The following is a 19,745-nucleotide window of genomic DNA, read 5'->3' on the forward strand; positions in this document are numbered from 1 at the left end:
TCCAGTGATTTTCTGTCCTTTAGGAATCCTACCCTAACCTTCACACTATAATCGATCCTATAATCATTATCCTAATCATTTCCCTTTAGTTTCCATGTGTTTTCAAAAAGGGTTGAGGTGGCAAAAATAAAAGTTCTTAAACTCTCATCGAACGATCAGCATCCCGCGATCGAGCATTTGAGATCCAATTCGAATGTTTGGTATCGACCGTTCGATATCCTTTTTGAATGTTCAACCTTCGCAGAACATGCTCAAAATTCTGAACTTCCCCATCATTTCTCTTAGTTCCGACCCTAATATCTCATAGTTTTTTTTATTAAGGCACTCTTAAACCTAAGTCATTAATACTTGTGATATTACAGATGTATCGTATAACCTATACCCAATAATGGCTCACAGATGAAATACACAAACTTTTTATTTATAAGATAGGTCATGGACTCTCAATAGAATTTTATCTTATTTATTCCTCCTATCAAGGAGTAATTCAATTATATTTCCACAAATAATTAATTATTTTTAATAAATTACCAAAAACATGTAATTATTTTGAATTTAAACACACTAAATATATGTGGCATATCAACCACACTTAGGGACGGAACTAGAAATTCAATTTTGAGGGGGTTCGACCATATAAAATATATATATATATATATATATATATATATTCTAGGAGCCAAAATAAGAAATAAAAGACTTGGACTAATTTTTTTTCTAACAAATTTAAAAATTAAAACAAGTTTTTAATAATATTTTTTTAGAGGTACCAGCACACTTGTGTCTCTAACCGCACTTTAATATACGTATTTGAAATCTAATATTTCTTACACTTCGTAGCCAACGTTCACACTATTTAGATGCAGTCATCCCACAATATTTTATCATTCTCTTTACTTCTCCAAGCATTGAATACCCAAGGAGAAACCCCATGGAAACCTTAACGAGTCATGCCCAATGCGATAGATGGAGGCGTTGTTGCTCCACCCTCCATTCTCCGAGAATGGAATACCCAACCTGTATCACATCGAACGCAACCCAAAAAACAAAACAAAACAAAAAGATTAGAACAAATAAATGGTATTAGCAATTGCAAACTAGAGTACTATCTGGATGACAACTGGACATACAGTTGTACAAACAATTATTTAGTTAGCGTGAATTCCGTGTAAATTAGTTAGAATAGTTAGAAATATATTAGCTTAGTTAAATTGGTTATCAGTCTTTGTAAATGATTTGTAAGTAATAGAGCGTAACTATATATACTTGTTTCAAAGAAAAAGTGAATAACACGAATCATTTTATTCATTCTAAGATTGATTCTCTTAAACTATCTCTAAGTTCTTTGTGTTTTCTCATTATTCTTCCGCTCTATATTCAATTCTTGTTATGGTATCAGAGCATTTTTAGCCAAATCAATTCTCATGGCTACCTCTGAGTTCTCTTTTTCAGTTCCTCTGTATTCTATATGTTCATCTCCATTTGCACCTTCTTCTTCATCTTCCTTGAATGAAGAATCATCAAAACCTTACTATCTCCATCATGGAGATAGTCCAAGTATTATGATTGTCTCTCAACTGTTGGACGAAGAGAATTATCAAACCTAAAGTAGATCAATGGTCATGGCTCTCACTACCAAGAACAAAGTTTGTTTCATTGATGGATTAATAAAGAAACCAGCTGATGGTGCTGGTGCTGCCTATCGTGCATGGATCACGTGCAATACGATGGTACTTTTATGGATTCTGAATTCAATTTCAAAAGATATCGCTTCTAGCATTATCTATATTAATTTTGTTGAAGCTGTCTGGATTGATCTAAAGGAACATTTCTCACTGAAGAATGGTCCTCGTATCTACCAGATTCAAAAGTCTATATCTACTTTATCTCAAGAAAGTCTTTTGATAGGTGCGTATCAGAGGTCAAATCCTATTGATTGATCCTCTGCCTCCCATTAACAAAGTCTTTTCCTTGATTCTTCAAGAAGAGCGCCAAAGAGAGGCATCCTCTTTTATTGGTTATTTTACTCATAATTCTGCAGCATTAATGAGTAAAACTGTTCCTTCTGTGCAAGTAAGTCAAAGTCGATTTCATAAGCAATCAAATCTGTGCAAGGATTAGCTAGTTTGTAGTCACTGCGGTTTGATTGCCTTACATTCATTACTGGTATCTGTTTTTTTTACAGAATCTGGACCCATGGATGATGATTGGATTGGGTAAAGAAAGGCATGGTTTTTTCTACTTGTAGCAATCAGTTTCACATCCACGAGTGAACTCTGTTTCTTCTAATGTTTCGATAAAAGCCGTCTCTGATGACATTTGGCATTATAGGCTAGGTCACTTGTCATTAGCTAGACTTTGTTTGTTACATTCTCCATTTCCAAAAATTTCTTTCAATTCAAATCATGTTTGTGTTGTGTGTCCCCTTGCAAAGCAACAACGATTGCCTTTTGCTATTAGCAATTCTATTTCACATTTATCTTTTGTAATGTCCAAGAAAATATTTAATAGGTTTATTAAGTTTAAATAAAAATAAGTCTATTTGGTGTGGTAAATATTTTTTTATCCTATAGACTTGTAAATGATAGCCAAGAAAGTAAAGTCCAAAGAAAAGAAAATGGATCAAAAAAGAGAAAAGAAAAAGGATTAGAAAATAAAAAGAAAATAGAAATAGAAAATAAAATAAAGTAAAAAATAAATAAATAAATAAGAAAAAAAAAAAGAATGGAAGAGGCAAGCGTGCTCCTCTTTTTAAATAAAAAAATAAAAATAAAAAATAAAAAGAGAAACAAATAAAGGATAAGGTGTGAGGCTTGCACCCCACACCTAGCAACATGTGAGGCGTGCCTCACTCTTAGTGAGGCGCACCTCACTTAAAAAAAAAAAAAAAAAAAAAAGGGAAAAGAGGCAATATGCCTCTTGACCCGAGAAGAAAAAAAAATAGAAAAGAAAAAGGGGGTTTCTCATTTCTTCTCTTCCAAAAAACTACAATCTACGAAGATCCAACGGTCCGATTTTCAATCTATCTTTGGAAATGTGATCCTTGCACTTGGATCTACATTTTCTCCAATCGTTTTGAGGTAAAACACTAAACCCGTGTTCTTGAGATTTTGTGTTAAAATCTTGAAATGTGAGTTTAATCTAGTGTTTTCTTTAGGTAATGGATTACTTGGAACTTACTTGAAGCTACCCAAACCATGGGTTTTGATTTGGTGAAATTTTTGGTGAGTTTCCTCAAACCCTAATTTTTGAGTATTTGATTTTAATGGTGTTTTTATGTGATTAACCTTTAGTAAATGTTATGAGTTAATAATATTGTGTTTGGGGTAGTGATTTAGAAATTATGGGTTAAGATTGGAAACCCTAATTTGATGGGTTAAATTAATTTGGGATTTTTAAATGTCTAAAACCTAGATTGTTAATTTGAGGATTAATTGCGGTTATTGTGATGATTAATCCCAAATTAGCTATGGGTTTTGTAAAAAGATTAATGAACGTAATTTTACGAATAATGTTATTTTAGATGTGTTAATGATTTAAGTTAAGAAGTTTGTAATTATTGTAAAAAGATTAGTGAGTATAATTTCAGGGTTAATGTTAGTATATAAGTGTTAGTAGAAATTATTTATAGGTTAGTGAAATTAATTGTGGGTAAGTAAGTAATGATATGAGTAAATAGTTAAATAATGATTTTAATACCTAAACCTTAGTAAATATTTTGGGTTAGTATTGTTTGAGTTTTTGTTAGTGTATAGGATTTATGGGTAGACGTTTGGAACCCTTAAAAATATTATGAGTTTTCCAACGGTTTAGCCTTGAGCGATTCAAGTGCTAGTTAGGGTGTTAATTATTTAAAGTGCTAAATAGTGCAATGTGTTATTTCACAGTGATATATTAGAAGGTGGTGTCTAGGAGACCTGGTGCTTAAATCCGCACAGCCAAGGTGAGTATTGTACTCACTGAGAAAAGTTACTTTTTATGTATTTTATAGGAATGCAAATAATGTGTTTTTCATATCGAACCAACAATATGTTAATTATATGTTTTGGATGTTTTGAGTAGTTTTACTTATGTTGAAATATGGCAATAATGTTTATGTGATTTAAGATGATTCGAGATATAAGTATGAAATATGTTTGGTGTTTTGAGATATGACTTGAAGTGTTTTATTGCCTACTGCGATTGTAATTTTAAGCTATGTTTTGCTGACTGTTGCGGTTGGAAATTAAATTATGCAAATTGTTTGAGAAAATGACATGTTGAACTGTTTATGTTTTATGAATAAAGCATATATTAAAGTCATGTCCATGAAATTAAAAGTATTTGTGCATGAGCATTGAGCATGAAACAAACAAGACCGGGATTAAATTCCCTTGGCAAACAAATAAGACCGGGGTTCAATTCCCTTGGCAAACGAACATAACCGGGGTTCAATTCCCTTGGCAAACGATGACGAATGACAAGCATGCATAGCATTTGTTTTATGATAATTGAATTGGTTTCACGTTATGATATATAGTAGTTTTATGCTAGACATATTAGTATGCATAAGAGTCTCAATGGAAAAGAACTTATGTATATTTCTATCGGATGGTTGTATGATTTAAATGTCATTATTTTCTAAGTCTCACTGAATCAAAAGTAATATAGTAGGTGAGGATGTATGTAGTTGTTTCCAACAATGGAACTTCTACGTAGAAGCTCAGCTGCGTAGTATGCTTTAAATGTTTTCTATTAGTTGGTGTTTGCTATATTAGGTATGGGGGTTTTCAAACAAAAGTTTATAGAATTGGTGGCTGTTATAGTGTACGCATGACTAATAATGAAAAATTGGTTCTTTGCAAAAACTCGGTGAATAGTGTACTTCTGAGGTCTTAGTGTATTTATTTATGCTAAGACGATGTGCTCATAATTCCACCTATATTGATGTGGCAACCCCCGCAACCGTGCAAACACTGATGCTTTGGTTGCAAATTCTGCGGATATAGATAATGACTCGTCCACCTAGCGTATAAGAATCTATGATTGGAGCACATCGTGACAATCATAAGCCACAGACTCATGGGTAGTCCGGATTTTGGGTATTTTATTTATGGCTCGTGTCCTACATGGCATATGTATTTGTTGAGCCTGTATTTTAGTATGTAGTTAGTGTAATGTGTTTTATAAACCTTAAATAGATAGACCTGTAAATGGCTCTTGTCGTAATTAACCGTTATGTATTAGATGTATTTCCGCTTACGATAAGTATTTCGCTGCACATTGATTCTAATATTCCGATGTTAGATGTAACTCTGAATATCAGCTACACATTATGGAACGTGTACGTTATGTTGGCTGAGCGACACGTAGTCATGCCACTATGAAGATCCGTTTATATGTTTTCAAAAAAAAAAAAGGGTCGTCATAGCAAATGGTATCAGAGCTGTTAGCTCTAGGGTTGGTTAGGAAAATTGGAAAGCAGAAACCTAGGGTTGTGTCAAAGTTTAAGTCTAACAAAAGAGCCTTAGGACAAAGATAGGAAATTAAAATGTAATACTCCATTTGCTTTACATGAATTTTGTGATGCATATCTTTTGATTTACGTATAGTTAGCTTACCTCTCACTTTCACATTGTAGGTTAACTTCAATGTGATTGTGTAGAGTATATCGCTTAAATGGAGAACGGTTTAGAATAAGCTTCTTAGGTGCATTGCATGGGTATTGTGATGCATGTAATCTTTTTTACGCAGTATTGTCTATGTGGCATTTCAATTTACAGACAAGTCATGCCACCTAGACAAGCAATGTTGATACACAATGAGGAAGAGGATTCCTCAGCGAGTGATTGAGGTGGGAGTGATTTTAGGCACCTTTACCTCCTCCTTCCTCCTTGTCGAGGAAATTGTTCGTTAGTAGTGGTTTTAGGCGTTCCTCATTGATGGACCTTCGACCACGAATCATTTGAGTAGAAAATGGTCAATGTCATTGGGAGCTCATGCTTCCTCACCGCCGAAGAAGCAACTTATTGGTTGTGGCTCTAAGTTCCTTGGAGAAGAGGATGCCTTTGTGAGCCGCTTCGGTGTCACGCGGTGCACCCATTTGTGGGAAGCCACACTTTGGTGTATGTGTCGTATAGAATCACGGGTATGCTTTCGATGTGGTAGACTTGGCCACCTCACAAAGCTATGTCCCTCGTTAGTCGCTTTGACTCAAAGCAGTTCTAGCGTTGCCCAGTGTAGTGTGTAGGGAGCTATGCTCAGATATTTGTCATAGAATATCTAGGGCGAGTTGTAAATATGGTCGAGGAGGCCATTCCACGTTAAGTCACCAACTTGTTGCCGCCAAACTCGAGTACCTTTAGCGGGCAACTACCAACCGAGACAGTTTGCTCAGGTATGGTGTGCCTACTCACACTAAGCAATGCTAAAGTCTGTCCAACCACTACAAATGCTGCCGATGCTGCCACAAGTATTATACCTTTATGTTGTAGCATTGTGTGCATTTGGTTTATTTGAGTGTTATCCATTTGTATGTCTCATTAGGCATAGCTACATAATGAGTACCAAACCTTTAAAATCAAACGTGCGTGACTATTTCTATTGGTGACGCATTTGTCCATAGTAAATATGGAGGTCATTGCCTTAGCACATATGGGTAGTGACACTGCTAACTCTAGTGTTCGACATGATGAGCTACTGCGTTTAACTCATTTAGTTCAATATGTTAAGTGGTCCACCCATGTCTCATTTGCATGTGTAAGTTATGCAAATTGAGCATCGAACTCTTAGATTAGAACACTTGCATGGCCACTTTTGTTGGTGACGCATTAACTTGCAGGAAATGTGTGGACAATTGTTTCATTGGTATTAGAGAAAAGACTCTGTCAGCAAAGCTAGCAGTGTTATGTGTGTAGAGTTCCAATGTTGGCATATTTAGCTTCAACAAGTAATATGTTGAGTTTTAATGCCATACATATAGGATTTCGGTGTTCAACATGCTAAACAATAAAGCTTACCATGTTGAACTACGATATTAACTCGCAGGGCTTTGGTGTCAATTTGGAATGGATTGACGATCAAAGAGTAGAAGTGAACGTAGATAATCATGAGTGGGTAGCTGTATTCCTACCCTATAGTATAGAGTCTGAACTTTGCGAGTCTCATTTGCGAGTTACTCCGCTCTTTCTCTCTTCGACGTTTGACAATGATGAATATCTGAGAGTGTACACTTGTGTGTTTAGCTTATGCCTAAGCCAAGCTCATATCGAGTTCGAGTTGGGAACATTCAGATAATGCAGATGTTTCCAATTTAGTCACAAGTCTATGCGAGGATGCATAGGTTACAGTGTGCTAAACCTAGTTGCAATCTAGGACGAGTGTTCTATAAAGAGAACTGACGGCTTGCTCAGTCAACTCAAGGAGTTTCGATATTCTTGGGAGATTGACTTTCTTTCGAGATACCATTGACTTTTGGTGCGAAAGGTAATGTGCCAAAGTTAGTGATCCATATATGGTATGACCATTATGAGTTTTTGGTGATGCCATTTGGATTGACAAATACACCGTTGGTATTTATGGACTTGATGAATTAAGCGTTTCATGGGTACTTACTCATCTGAGTAGCTGAGCGTAACGTTGACACGTTAGTTTATTCGACTAGTCATGTCGAGTATGGAAGACACTTGATATTAGTGTTGGAAGTGCTTAGTAAAATGGATTCTTCTCCAAGTTCATGAGAGGTGAGCTTTGGTTGAGGAAGTGTCATTCTTGGTTTATGTAATGAACGAGAATGCACACGTAGTCAACACAATAGATCGTGAACACACAATTGCACCTGTGCTTAAACTACCCATTGAGATTATTGGGTATGTGGCTTGCACATATACATCGCGATAGGGCGGGGATGCACCCTTGTGTAATAACAGGGATGTAGCCTATGCTACTTGTCACTATGAATCAGAGTTAGTAGCAATGGTCTATGCCCAACTAATTTGTGAGCAATGTCCCTATGATGAAGTGTGTGGAATTCACACTTATCACCCAAGTCTTAATGCACTCTTGTGAATGAGAGATTAACGTATAAGGCAACTATGATGGCTTGAAGTGCTAGGAGATCTTGATGTCAAGATGCCCTGTCATGCAATTGAAGCCACTGTCACAACTAATGCACTGTGTATGAAATCTTGTGTTGGCGAGATTGACTCTAAATGTATTTGGAGCGTTAGCGCATCATACCCTCTGCATGCGGACGTCTAATCCGACAGATCTATTTAGACACTTGAGGATACACCTAAGTTATGCGTGTGGGAATCCATAGAGTTCGTTATCATACCCATCATTGGTTGTGACTACTAGTTATGGTAGTTTACAACTACTGATGTTGTATCGCACGTAAAATTGTATAGACACGAGCGTGGAATGCCATTTCATTTGGCATGAAGTTGGCAAGAGACGATCAGTGAGCTTTGAAGTGGTGCGTGATTCTAGGGAAGACTGCACTCGTTCAAAGTGGATATTCACTACATAGTAATGGTAAGCTATATGGATAAACCTCACTGCAAATCTGTGTTTCAAATGGGTGATCTTGTGAAATACAAGGTGTCGCCAATGCGAAACATGTAACGCTTTGGGCAATATGGATGTGCTCCATTCTAGATATATATTGAGTTGTCCCTAATGCAAAACGTATGTCCATCACATAATTGGTCGTGCTGTCTCCTAGTTTTAGCGGGCATTCAAGACTTTCCTCGTATTTCTCTGTTGTGAGTGTGTTTACGACCCCCATTTGTGATGAGCTTCTTCATATTCAATGGAAATTGACTTATGAAGAGATTCAAAGCGAGTGATGGTTTGTAAGAAAACACTAAAATCATTCTGTTAGTGAGAACTCTGTGGTGAAATCACGATGTTGAGGAAGCCACATGGATGTATAATCCTTAATTGCAGGAGCAATTCCTCATTTTAGCGAATAAATCTGGGTATGATTGTTGTATCATACCACTTTCGCATAAATATCCATGTAAAACGCATACGTGCATGAGTGTTTCTAGTAAAGAATACATGCCCGTATGTACGTAAAGTGAATCAATGTCCAAATTTCGAGGACAAAATTTTTATAAGGGGGGAGGGATATAATGTCCAAGAAAATATATAATGGGTTTATTAAGTTTTAATAAAAATAAGTCTATTTTGTGTGGTAAAAATAAAACAAAATGTTTTATTTTTATCCTATAGACTTGTAAATGGTAGCCAAGAAAATAAAATGCAAGAGAATATTGTTAAAGTCCAAAGAAAAGAAAAAGAATCAGAAAAGAGAAAAGAAAAACAATTAGAAAATAGAAAGAAAATAGAAATAGAAAAGAATTAGAAAATAAAATAAAATAGAAAATGAAATAAAAATAAAATAAGAAAAAAAAATGGAATAAGAAAAGAAAAAAAAAGAAAGAAAAGAAAAGAAAAGTCAAACTAAAGCAAAAATAGAAAAGTAAAAGAAAAATAATAATAATAATAAAAAAGAATGGAAGAGGTAGGCGTGCTCCTCTTTTTAAAATAAAAAATTAAAAAAAAATGGGGAAAGAGGCGGTATGCCTCTTGACCCGAGAAGAAAAAACAAATAGAAAAGAAAAAGGGGGTTTCTCATTTCTTCTCTTCCAAAAAAGTACGATCTACGAAGATCCAACAGTTCGATCTTCAATCCATCTTCGGAAATAAGATCCTTGCACTTGGATCTACATTTTCATCAATCGTTTTGAGGTAAAACACTAAACTCGTATTCTTGAGATTTTGGGTTAAATGTGAGTTTATTCTAGTGTTTTCTTTAGGTAATGGGTTACTTGGAACTTGCCTGAAGCTACCAAAACCTTGGGTTTTGGTTTGATCAAATTTTTGGTGAGTTTCCTCAAACCCTAACTTTTGGGTATTTGATTTTAATGGTGTTTTTATGTGATTAACCTTTAGTAAATGTTATGGGTCAATAATATTGTGTTTGGGGTAGTGGTTTATAAAGTATGGATTAAGATTGGAAACCCTAATTTGATGGGTTAAATTAATTTGGGGTTTTTAAATGTCTAAAACCTAGATTGTTAATTTGGGGATTAATTGTGGTTATTGTGATGATTAATCCCAAACTAGCTATGGGTTTTGTAAAAAGATTAGTGAACGTAATTTTACGAATAATGTGAATTTAGATGTGTTAACGATTTAAGTTAATAAGTTTGTAATTATTGTAAAAAGATTAGTGAGTATAATTTTGGGCTTAATGTTGGTATATAAGTGTTAGTAGAAATAAGGGGTAATTACCTTTTCCCCCCACCAATTACCAGCCATTGTCAACATGCCCCCATGAACTGACACCTCGACCAAAAGAGAGCATCCAACTACCATCGTTACCCACTTTGCCCCCATCTGTCAGTCTAATTCACACAAAGACCAAAATGCCCTCTACAGTAATTAATAAAAAAATATTAAAATTAATATTTAAAAAAAAAAAACTAAAAAAAGGCGCCATCCTTAGATTAATTTTTGTTTTTGTTTTTTTTTTTAAAACAAAAAAATATATTAATTTTAATATTTTTTTTTATTAATTACTGTAGAGGGCATTTTGGTCTTTAAACAAAAACTAACGCCCAAAAATGGAATATTCCATTCAAGTTAACGGAATCTTCTGAAGGATGGGGGCAAAGTGGGTAACGATGGTAGTTGGATGCTCTCTTTTGGTCGAGGTGTCAGTTCATGGGGGCATGTTGACAATGGCTGGTAGTTGATGGGGGGAAAAGGTAATTACCCCTAGAAATAATTTATGAGTTAGTGAATTTAATTGTGGGTTAGTAATAATATGAGTAAATTGTTAAATAGTGATTTTAATACCGAAACCTTAGTAAATACTTTGGGTTAGTATTGTTTGAGTTTTAGTTAGTGTAGAGGATTTATGGGTAGACGTTTGGAACCCTTAAAAATATTATGGGTTTTCCAACAGTTTAGCCTTGAGCGATTCAAGTGCTAATTAGGGTGTTAATTATTTATAGTGTTAAACAGTGCAATGTGTTATTCCACAGTGGTACATTGCAAGGTGGTGTCTAGGAGAGCTAGTGCTTAAATCCTCACAGCCATGGTGAGTATTCTACTCACTAAGAAAAGTTACTTTTTATGTATTTTATAGAAATGCAAATAATGTGTTTTTCATATCGAATCAACAATATGTTAATTATATGTTTTGAATGTTTTGAGTAGTTTTAATTATGTTGAAATATGACAATAATATTTATGTGATTTAAGACGATTTGAGATATGAATATGAAATATGTTTGGTGTTTTGAGATATGACTTGAATTGTTTTATTGCCTACTGCGGTTTGAATTTTAAGCTATGTTTTGATGACTATTGCGGTTGGAAATTTAAGTTATGCAAATTATTTGAGAAAATGACATGTTGAACTGTTTATGTTTTATGAATAAAGCATGTGTTAAAGTCATGTCCATGAAATTAAATGTATAGTATTTATGCATGAGCATTGAGCATGAAACAAACAAAACCGGGGTTAAATTCCCTTGGAAAACAAATAAGACCGAGGTTCAATTCCCTTGGCAAATGATGACGAATGACAATAATGCATAGCATTTGTTTTATGATAATTGAATTGTTTTCACATTATGATATATAGTAGTTTTATGCTAGACGTATTAGTATGCATAAGAGTCTCAATGGAAAATAACTTATGTATATTTTTATCGGACAGTTGCATGATTTAAATATCATTATTTTCTAAGTCTCACTAAATCAAATGTAATATAGTAGGTGAGGATGTATGTAGTTGTTTCCAATAATAGAACTTCTACGTATAAGCTCAGCTACATAGTATGCTTTAAATGTTTTCTATTAGTTAGTGTTTGCTATATCAAGTATGGGGGTTTTCAAACAAAAGTTTATAAAATTAGTGGTTGTTATAGTGTACGCATAACTAAAAATGAAAAGTTGGTTCTTTGCAAAACCTCAGTGAATAATATACTTCTGAGGTCATAATTTATTTATTTATGTTAAGACGATGGACTCATAATTCCACCTGTACGAATGCGGCAACCCTCGCAACCGTGCAGACACTGATGCTTTGGTTGCAGGTTCTGCGGATATAGATAATGACTTGTCCACCTAGCGTATGTGATGCTATGATTGGAGCACATCGCAACAGTCATAAGTCACAGACTCATGGGTAGTCCGGATTTTGGGTATTTTATTTATGGCTCATGTCCTACGTGGCATATGTATTTGTTGAGCCTGTTTTTTATTATGTAGTTAGTGTAATGTGTTTTATAAGCCTTAAATAGATAGACTAGTAAATGGCTCTTGTCGTAATTAACCGTTATGTATTAGATGTATTTTCGCTTATGATAAGTGTTCTGCTGCACATTAATTTTTATATTCCGTTGTTAGATGTAACTCTGAATATCAGGTACACGTTATGGAATGTGTACATTATGTTCGCTGAGCGACACGTAGTTGTGCCACTGTGAAGATTTGTTTGTATATTTTCAAAAAAAAAAAAGGGGGGTCGTCACACCTTTTGATCTAGATCATTGTGATATTTGGGGTCCATTTTTTGTTCAATCAACTAATGGTTCCTAATATTTTCTCACTATTGTTTTCACACACAGTTGCTTCACTTGGTTTTTTTTTTTTATGCAAACCAAGTCTCAAGCTCGTAATCTTGTTCAATTTTTTTTTTTTTTTTTTTTTTTGTTGCTTATGTTGAAACTCAATTTCAATGTAAAATCAAATATTTACGAACTGACAATGGTGTTGAATTTTTATTGGATGAATTTTATGCCTCTAAAGGAACAATTCACCATTGTAGTTGTGTTGAGACACCTAAACAAAATGCCATTGTGTAACGTAAACACCAGCATCGATTAAACGTAGCTCGATCCTTACGTTTTTAGGCACATCTTCCACTTATGTTTTAGGGAGAATGTGTCCTTACTACCACTCACTTAATCAATAGAACTCCTACACCTCATATGTCAAATAAATCGCTTTTTGAAGTTTTATTTTCCAAGCGTCCAATATAATCTCACTTATGTGTGTTTGGTTGTCTTTCTTATGCATCAACAATCACTCGTTCTTGAACAAAAGTTGATCCTCGAGCTAAACCATACTTATTCTTAGGATATCCTTTGGGTGTTAAAGGATATACTCTTTTCGATTTATATACTAAATCTGTTTTCATTTCTAGAGATGTAATTTTTAAATGTATAATTCCATATGCTTTAAATTTATTATATCTTACCTCTGATGGTTGTTTTGTTCTTCTTAATCCACCTTCGAATTTTGAGTTTCATTCAACTTCATTCCCTATTGATTCATCTACTAATATAGAACCAGATACTTCAAATTCTCATCATTCTAATGATTTAATACATCATTCTGCATATATTACTCCTTTATCTTCACTCCCTTTTCGAAAATCTTCTACAGTCAAACGTCCACCTGGTTACTTGCAAGATTTTCATTGTAACATTTCTACTTTTTCCCTTCCACATTCATCATTCCATTTGGCCAACACTGTTGTATCTTCAGATAATCAGTATCCTCTTTCCTATGTACTTTCTTATGATAAACTTTCCACTTCTTATAAACATTTTAGTTTATATGTGTCTACTAATTTTGGGCCAAAATTTTATCACCAAGCTGGCAAATATCCTCATTTGAGAGCAGATATGGATACTGAGATTGAGGCACTTGAACAAAATCAAACTTGGATTCTTGTTGATCTTCCACCTAACAAGAAACTTATAGGATGTAAGTGGGTTAACAAAATCAAGTACAAATCTGATGGACAGATTGAACGTTACAAAGCTCATTTAATAGCCAAGGGCTTTACACAATGTGAAGGGTTGGATTATCACAAGACATTCTCTCCAGTGGCCAAATTGACCACCATTAGGATTTTTCTTGCTATTGTTGCTACTAAGGGATGGCACTTAACACAGCTAGATGTCAATAATGCATTCTGTTATGTACCTAGGGGCTAGGATTATGTGAGAAGGGCATTCATGGAATTATATATTACGTCTCAATGACTAAATAAAATATATTTAGGGATTTGGATTCTTGCCCATAAAGCAAGAATCCCTAATTTAAGGGAATTATATCCCATTATGTTAGGTTTTCTATTTGGAAGGAAACAAGTGAATTAATTATCCCATTAGGTTTAGTAATATTTATGCAATATTTATTTATTTATCGTTTCCGTATTTTCAGCTTTGTAACCCTATAAATAGGGTATTGAAGAATGAAATAATATCAAGAAGAAAATTATTAGACAGCTCTTGTAGTTGCTTGGGAGTTTTTTAGAGTTTCTCGAATAATCCTAACATTGGAGGCCTAGAATACCTCGAATTATCCTACCTTAAATCTACCCAAATTATCATAATTATTATTGTTCATCCTCTATTACAGAGGTCCATAACATCTTGGTATCAGAACCAAGTTTCAACATGGCAGAGCAACGGCCGGATCGCATTGAAAAACTAGTGAATACGTTGAGTGGCAAGGAGGAGCGAATTCTCAAACGTATGGAAGAGAGGTTGGCGGCAATGTTCAACCAATCAACCATGCATGACAAATTCTCCGAAAAATCCTTGGTAGAGTTTCACCAGGGGACAGATCAAATTTGCCTACAATGGAGAGATGACATTAAGGTACACAAGCAGGTAATACCACTCCCATCTCTATCCTTAGAAAATCTACCCGAAAAACAACCCACAAAAGAAACACTAGCCCCACCACCATGCAAAGACTCAATCCCAAACGTCCACAATGTCTCACCACCACGTATCAACCCATCGGCACAAACACCACCCTTACCAAAAATCCCAGCCAAACCCCCCCCCCCCCCCCCCCAAAAAAAAAGACACCTCTTGGAAAAAGACACAACTTGCCAAACGCTGAATCGCCGACTTCGTGAAACTCCGGATGTTGTCCCGAAGCACCTTCCTCTGCCTTTTCGGTCCTCCTTTGCCCAAGCCCTTGCCTCTCTTCCCACACCTTGACATCTTCACGTCCAAATCAGACATTGTAAGTAACTCGACAACTGAGTGGGAATGTGTATGTTTGTGGTGATGGTGGGGGTTGGGCTTTCAGTTTTGGCCAAGAGGTGTCTTTTTTTTGGGTTTTGGCTGGGATTTTGGGTAAGGTTGGTGTTTGTGCCGATGGTTAGATACGTGATGGTGAGACGTTGTGGATGTTTGGGTTTGGGTCTTTGCATGGTGGTGGGACTGGTGTTTCTTTTGTGGATTGTTTTTCGGGTAGATTTTCTAAGGGTAGAGATGGGAGTGGTATTACCTGCTTGTGCACCTCAATGTCATCTTTCCATGGCTGGAAAATTTGATCTGTCCCCTGGTGAAACTCTGCCAAGGATTTTTCAGAGAATCTATCATGCATGGTTGATTGGTTGAACATTGCTGCCAACTTCTCTTCCATATGTTTGAGAATTCGCTCCTCCATGCCACTCAACGTATTCACTAGTTTTTCAATGCGATTCGGCTGTTGCTCTGCCATATTGAAACTTGGCTCTGATACCAAGATGTTACGAACCTCCGTAATGGGGGATGAACAATAATAATTATGATAATTTGGGTAGATTTGGGGTAGGATAATTCGAGGTATCCAGGGCCTCCTAATGTTGGGATTATTTGAGAAACCCTAAAAACCTCCCAAGCAACTACAAGAGTTGTCTAATAATTTCTTCTTGATATTATTTCATTCTTTAATACCCTATTTTTAGGGTTACAAAGCTGAAAATACGGAAACGATAAATAAATAAATATTGCATAAATATTACTAAACCTAATGGGATAATTAATTCACTTATTTCCTTCCTAATAGAAAACCTAACATAATGGGATATAATTCCCTTAAATTAGGGATTTTTGCTTTATGAGCAAGAATCCAAATCCCTAAATATATTTTATTTAGTCATTGAGACATAATATATAATTCCATGAATGCCCTTCTCACATAATCCTAGCCCCTAGGTACGTAACACATTCCTTTATGGTTCCTTAGATGAAGAGGTGTATATGTCTATTCCTCCTGGTTTTGACACTAAGAAGGAGAAGAAAGTCTGCAAGTTGACTAAGTCTCTTTATGGTTTAAAACATGCATCACGTCAATGGTTTTCAAAGTTCTCCAATACTCTGTTGGATCATGGTTTTGAGCAATCCAAATCACATTATTCTCTTTTTACTCGCCTTCAAGGGACTTCTTATATTGCATTACTTGTGTATGTCGATGATATTATCATCTCTAGTAATGATGTTGATGCTATTGTTCAAGTATCTGCATATTTGAACACTCAATTTCGTCTTAAGGACTTAGGACCAGTGAAGTAATTTTTGGGTTTTGAGATTGCTCGCACAGTTGCTAGTATTTTTGTTTGAATGAAAATATACTCTTAAGATTCTTGGGGAAAATGGGCTACTTGCTGCTAAGCCTGTTCTATTCCCAATGGAGTCTAATTTGAAACTATCCAAAGATGAAGGTGTTTAACTTATTGATGCTACTCAGTATAGAAGACTTATTGGTCGATTGATCTACTTAACAATCACTAGACCATATATTGCTTATTCAATTCAGATTCTTAGCCAATTTATGGCTTGTCCACATCAACCACATTTGGATGCAGCTCATCGTGTCCTTTACTATCTTAAGAATAGTCCTAGTCAAGGTCTTTTCTTTTCTTCAAAATATGATCTTAAAGTCAATGCATTTTGTAATAGTGACAGGGCTGGATGTTCTGATTCTCGTCGTTCTGTTACTGATTTTTGTATCTTTCTTGGTGAATCTTTAATCTCTTGGAAGTCTAAAAAGCAGCACACGGTCTCTGGTTCTTCTGCCGAAGCAAAATATAGATCCATGGCTTCTACAACTTGTGAATTAGTTTGGTTGATTTCCTTACTGAAAGATTTTCGCATATTTCATACTTAGCCTGCACTTTTATTCTGTGATAGTAAAGTTGCATTATTCATCTCTGCAAATCCAGTTTTCCACGAGAGAAATAAACATAATGACATGGATTGTCATATTATTTGTGATAAAATCCATCAAGGGTTCATTCGAACCATGCATATTACTTCCCAACATCAAATTGCAGATATATTCACTAAACCTCTTGGCAAAGTTGCTTTTGAATATCTGTTTTCCAAGATGAATATATTGAATATATATTCTTCTTGAAGGGGAGTATCAACGATTGCAAACTAGATTACCAGCTGGATGACAACTGGACATACAGCTGTACAAACTGTTATTTAGGTAGTGTGAATTCCGTGTAAATCAGTTAGAAAAGTTAGAAATATGTTAGCTTAGTTAAATTGTTTATCAGTCTTTGTAAACGATTTGTAAGTAACAGAGTATAACTATATATACTTGTTTCAATGAGAAAGTGAATAACAAGAATCATTTTCTTCATTCTAAGATTGATTCTCTTAAGCTCTCTCTAATTAAGTTCTTTGTGTTTTCTCTTTGTTCTTCCGCTTTGCATTCAATTCTTGTTAAATGGAAAAGAAAAATGGAGAATTATTGTTAAATACATGCGGTTGTGCATATGAAATGATAATATGATCATAATTGATGAAGAAATAATACTTTTTAAAAAAAAAAAAAAAAAAAAAAAAAACAGACCATGCATAGAGTTTTACCTTTCGAAGGGTCCAATCCACGGTGCTTGAGTTCGCGGTACTCTTGGCAAATAGCGCAACAAATGCAGCAAAAATGGACACAGAAATCCCCGCACGGTTTTTTCGGCAACGAAAACCTGGCTCTCAGTTTGGTTCGGTATGAGCATGTGTAAAACCATACAACACCTAATTGGGCAAGGGCGAAGCAGCTTAGGCTCGCGCCACCACATGCTGCAAAAAGTATAATACCAAAGTTATTCTACGACATCCGGCCAACTTCTAATTATTCTTTCTATTTAATTAATGCTCCGTTTGTTTTGGTGTAAAATGATTTTCGTCGTAAAATAGTTTTAGGGAAGTCATTTTTCAGAAAAATATTTTCCGTCGAAATCATTTTTCGATGTTTGGCGCGTAAGGAAAATTACAAATGTTTTTTATATTTTAATTTAATCATATTAATTTAAAAAAAATAAATAAATTTTATTCACAAAATAAAAAATAATATAAAAATATTTTTTTAAATTTGGCATATACAAATTCCTGCGAAAGTTGCCGGAATCCGGCACAAAACAGCCGGATCCCGGCCAGTTGACCGGAAACCGGCCATCCTGGCCAGTTTTCGGCCAGCTGGCCGGAGATTCAGCCAGAACAGCCGGATCCGGCCAGATGCCGGGGGTCCGGCCGTTCTGGCCGGATCCGACCTCTCCGGCCAGTATCCCGGCCGGACTACCGGAGATCCGGCTAGAACGGCCGGATCCGTCCACGATTTTCGGCCAGATGGATGGATTTCCAGCGTTCTGGCGGGATCCGGCAAGATAGCCGGAATCCGGCATGATACGGATCCGGCCAAAATGCCAGAGATCCAGCCATCTGGCCGGAATCCGGCATGATATCCCCGGAATCCGGCGACATCTGCCGGACGTCGCTGGATTCTTGCTTAATTTGTCGAATTCCGACACCGACCGGAGTCGGAATCTGACTTGTCAGAATTCGGCAATAGTCAACTGCTTGAACGTAAAGGTCGACTGCATTGTTTAAAAAAGAATCGACTGAATCCACCATTTACGGAAAATGATTTACGCTTTTAAAAAGCGTAAATCATTTTCCGAAATTTATTAAGCATTTTTTGTCAAACGGAAATCATTTTTCGGTTGACCATTATTTTCGCCCTTACCAAACACCGGAAAATACCGAAACCATTTTTCAGAAATTATTTTACGTCGAAACAAACGGAGCATAAAAGAAGATGAGTAGAATTTACTTACACGTTTGACCCTCGTCCAGTATCTCAGCATTGCGGCCAAAGGTGATGAAGGGAGCAAAGCAGGTAAGGCAGCCTTCAGAAGTAATTAACAAAAAAAGAAAAAAATTATACGATTTTTTTTTTTTTAAAAAAATAATAATAATAAAAAGAAAAGAAAGGAAAGGGCCTTACAACTGGAGCAATCTTCAAAGCAACCACATAGACCAGTGGACCATTTGCTCAGGTGTAGTTGAGAAGCTGATTTGGGACCGGTATTCTTAGTAGGATACATAATAGCTAGCACTGAGAAGAAAAGGAAATTAATAGCTAATTAAGGTGGGATTCACTTCTTTAAATAGCGAAGCTCCGGCCGACGACCAAGACTTTATAAGAGGGTGAGGGTACCATTAGTACTGGCGGAAACGGAACCAAGGGGCTGGTGGGGTCCACAATTCTTACTCCTAAACAAATTTATTAAAAGATAATGACCTGTCTCATTTCTCTGATAACAATAGAGCTAGATGTAATTGTATCTTTCTGTTTTTTTTTTTTTTTTTTTTTTGAAGGGAATTGTATCTTTCTGCATGTGGACATTGTGTAATAAGTTTCTTCGAAATTTCAGAATAAACAATGAACCACCAACATTTTTATAGTTCCATTTTAACGACTTTGCTTGGCGTCTTGCGACGACTCGAACGTATTACGTACGTAGTACGTATAGGATAGTCCTCTAGTAACATGCATTGCGCGAATCTTCTGCATTTTATATTTCCATTTTGTCTTTGCTTCGCGTCTTGCGACGAACGGGGTCGTTAAGATTTTTTATATTTCGCTTTTAACGTATTACA

The 19,745-nt window shown here is 35.6% G+C and overlaps 2 protein-coding genes across 3 annotated transcripts in view; both read right to left on the reverse strand.

Moving 5' to 3' along the window:
- LOC133861567 (uncharacterized) overlaps positions 1–437 on the reverse strand; it is an 11,060-nt gene extending 10,623 nt beyond the window's left edge. The window contains exon 1 of the mRNA XM_062297354.1: positions 1–437. This exon is cut by the window's left edge and continues 424 nt beyond it. The gene's annotated coding sequence lies outside the window, so the exon portion shown is untranslated.
- A 263-nt stretch (positions 438–700) lies between these two features.
- LOC133861496 (cell number regulator 2-like) lies at positions 701–19,273 on the reverse strand. 2 transcript variants are annotated; one of them, XM_062297281.1, is made up of 4 exons: positions 19,090–19,273; positions 18,916–18,991; positions 17,676–17,885; positions 701–1,017 (listed from the first exon to the last, which is right to left on the reverse strand). In XM_062297281.1, the coding sequence occupies exons 1-4, from the start codon at positions 19,187–19,189 to the stop codon at positions 894–896; spliced, it is 510 nt and encodes a 169-aa protein (XP_062153265.1). In that variant the 5' UTR covers positions 19,190–19,273; the 3' UTR covers positions 701–893. The 2 variants fall into 2 exon arrangements, with proteins under 2 accessions (XP_062153265.1, XP_062153266.1); XM_062297282.1 differs by having other exon boundaries at positions 18,920–18,991; positions 19,090–19,272.
- Positions 19,274–19,745: the final 472 nt, after the last annotated feature.

This window comes from Alnus glutinosa, chromosome 2, assembly GCF_958979055.1.
Source record: "Alnus glutinosa chromosome 2, dhAlnGlut1.1, whole genome shotgun sequence".
Lineage (NCBI taxonomy): Eukaryota > Viridiplantae > Streptophyta > Magnoliopsida > Fagales > Betulaceae > Alnus > Alnus glutinosa.

Excerpts from the sequence above, each read along its gene's own strand:
- LOC133861496 (XM_062297281.1), bottom strand. The coding sequence starts at position 19,189 with ATGTATCCTACTAAGAATACCGGTCCCAAATCAGCTTCTCAACTACAC. Across the intron at positions 17,886-18,915 it reads GACGAGGGTCAAACGTGTAA|CATGTGGTGGCGCGAGCCTA; the intron begins GTAAATTCTACT and ends TACTTTTTGCAG. Across the intron at positions 1,018-17,675 it reads TGGATTGGACCCTTCGAAAG|GTTGGGTATTCCATTCTCGG; the intron begins GTAAAACTCTAT and ends GATGTGATACAG.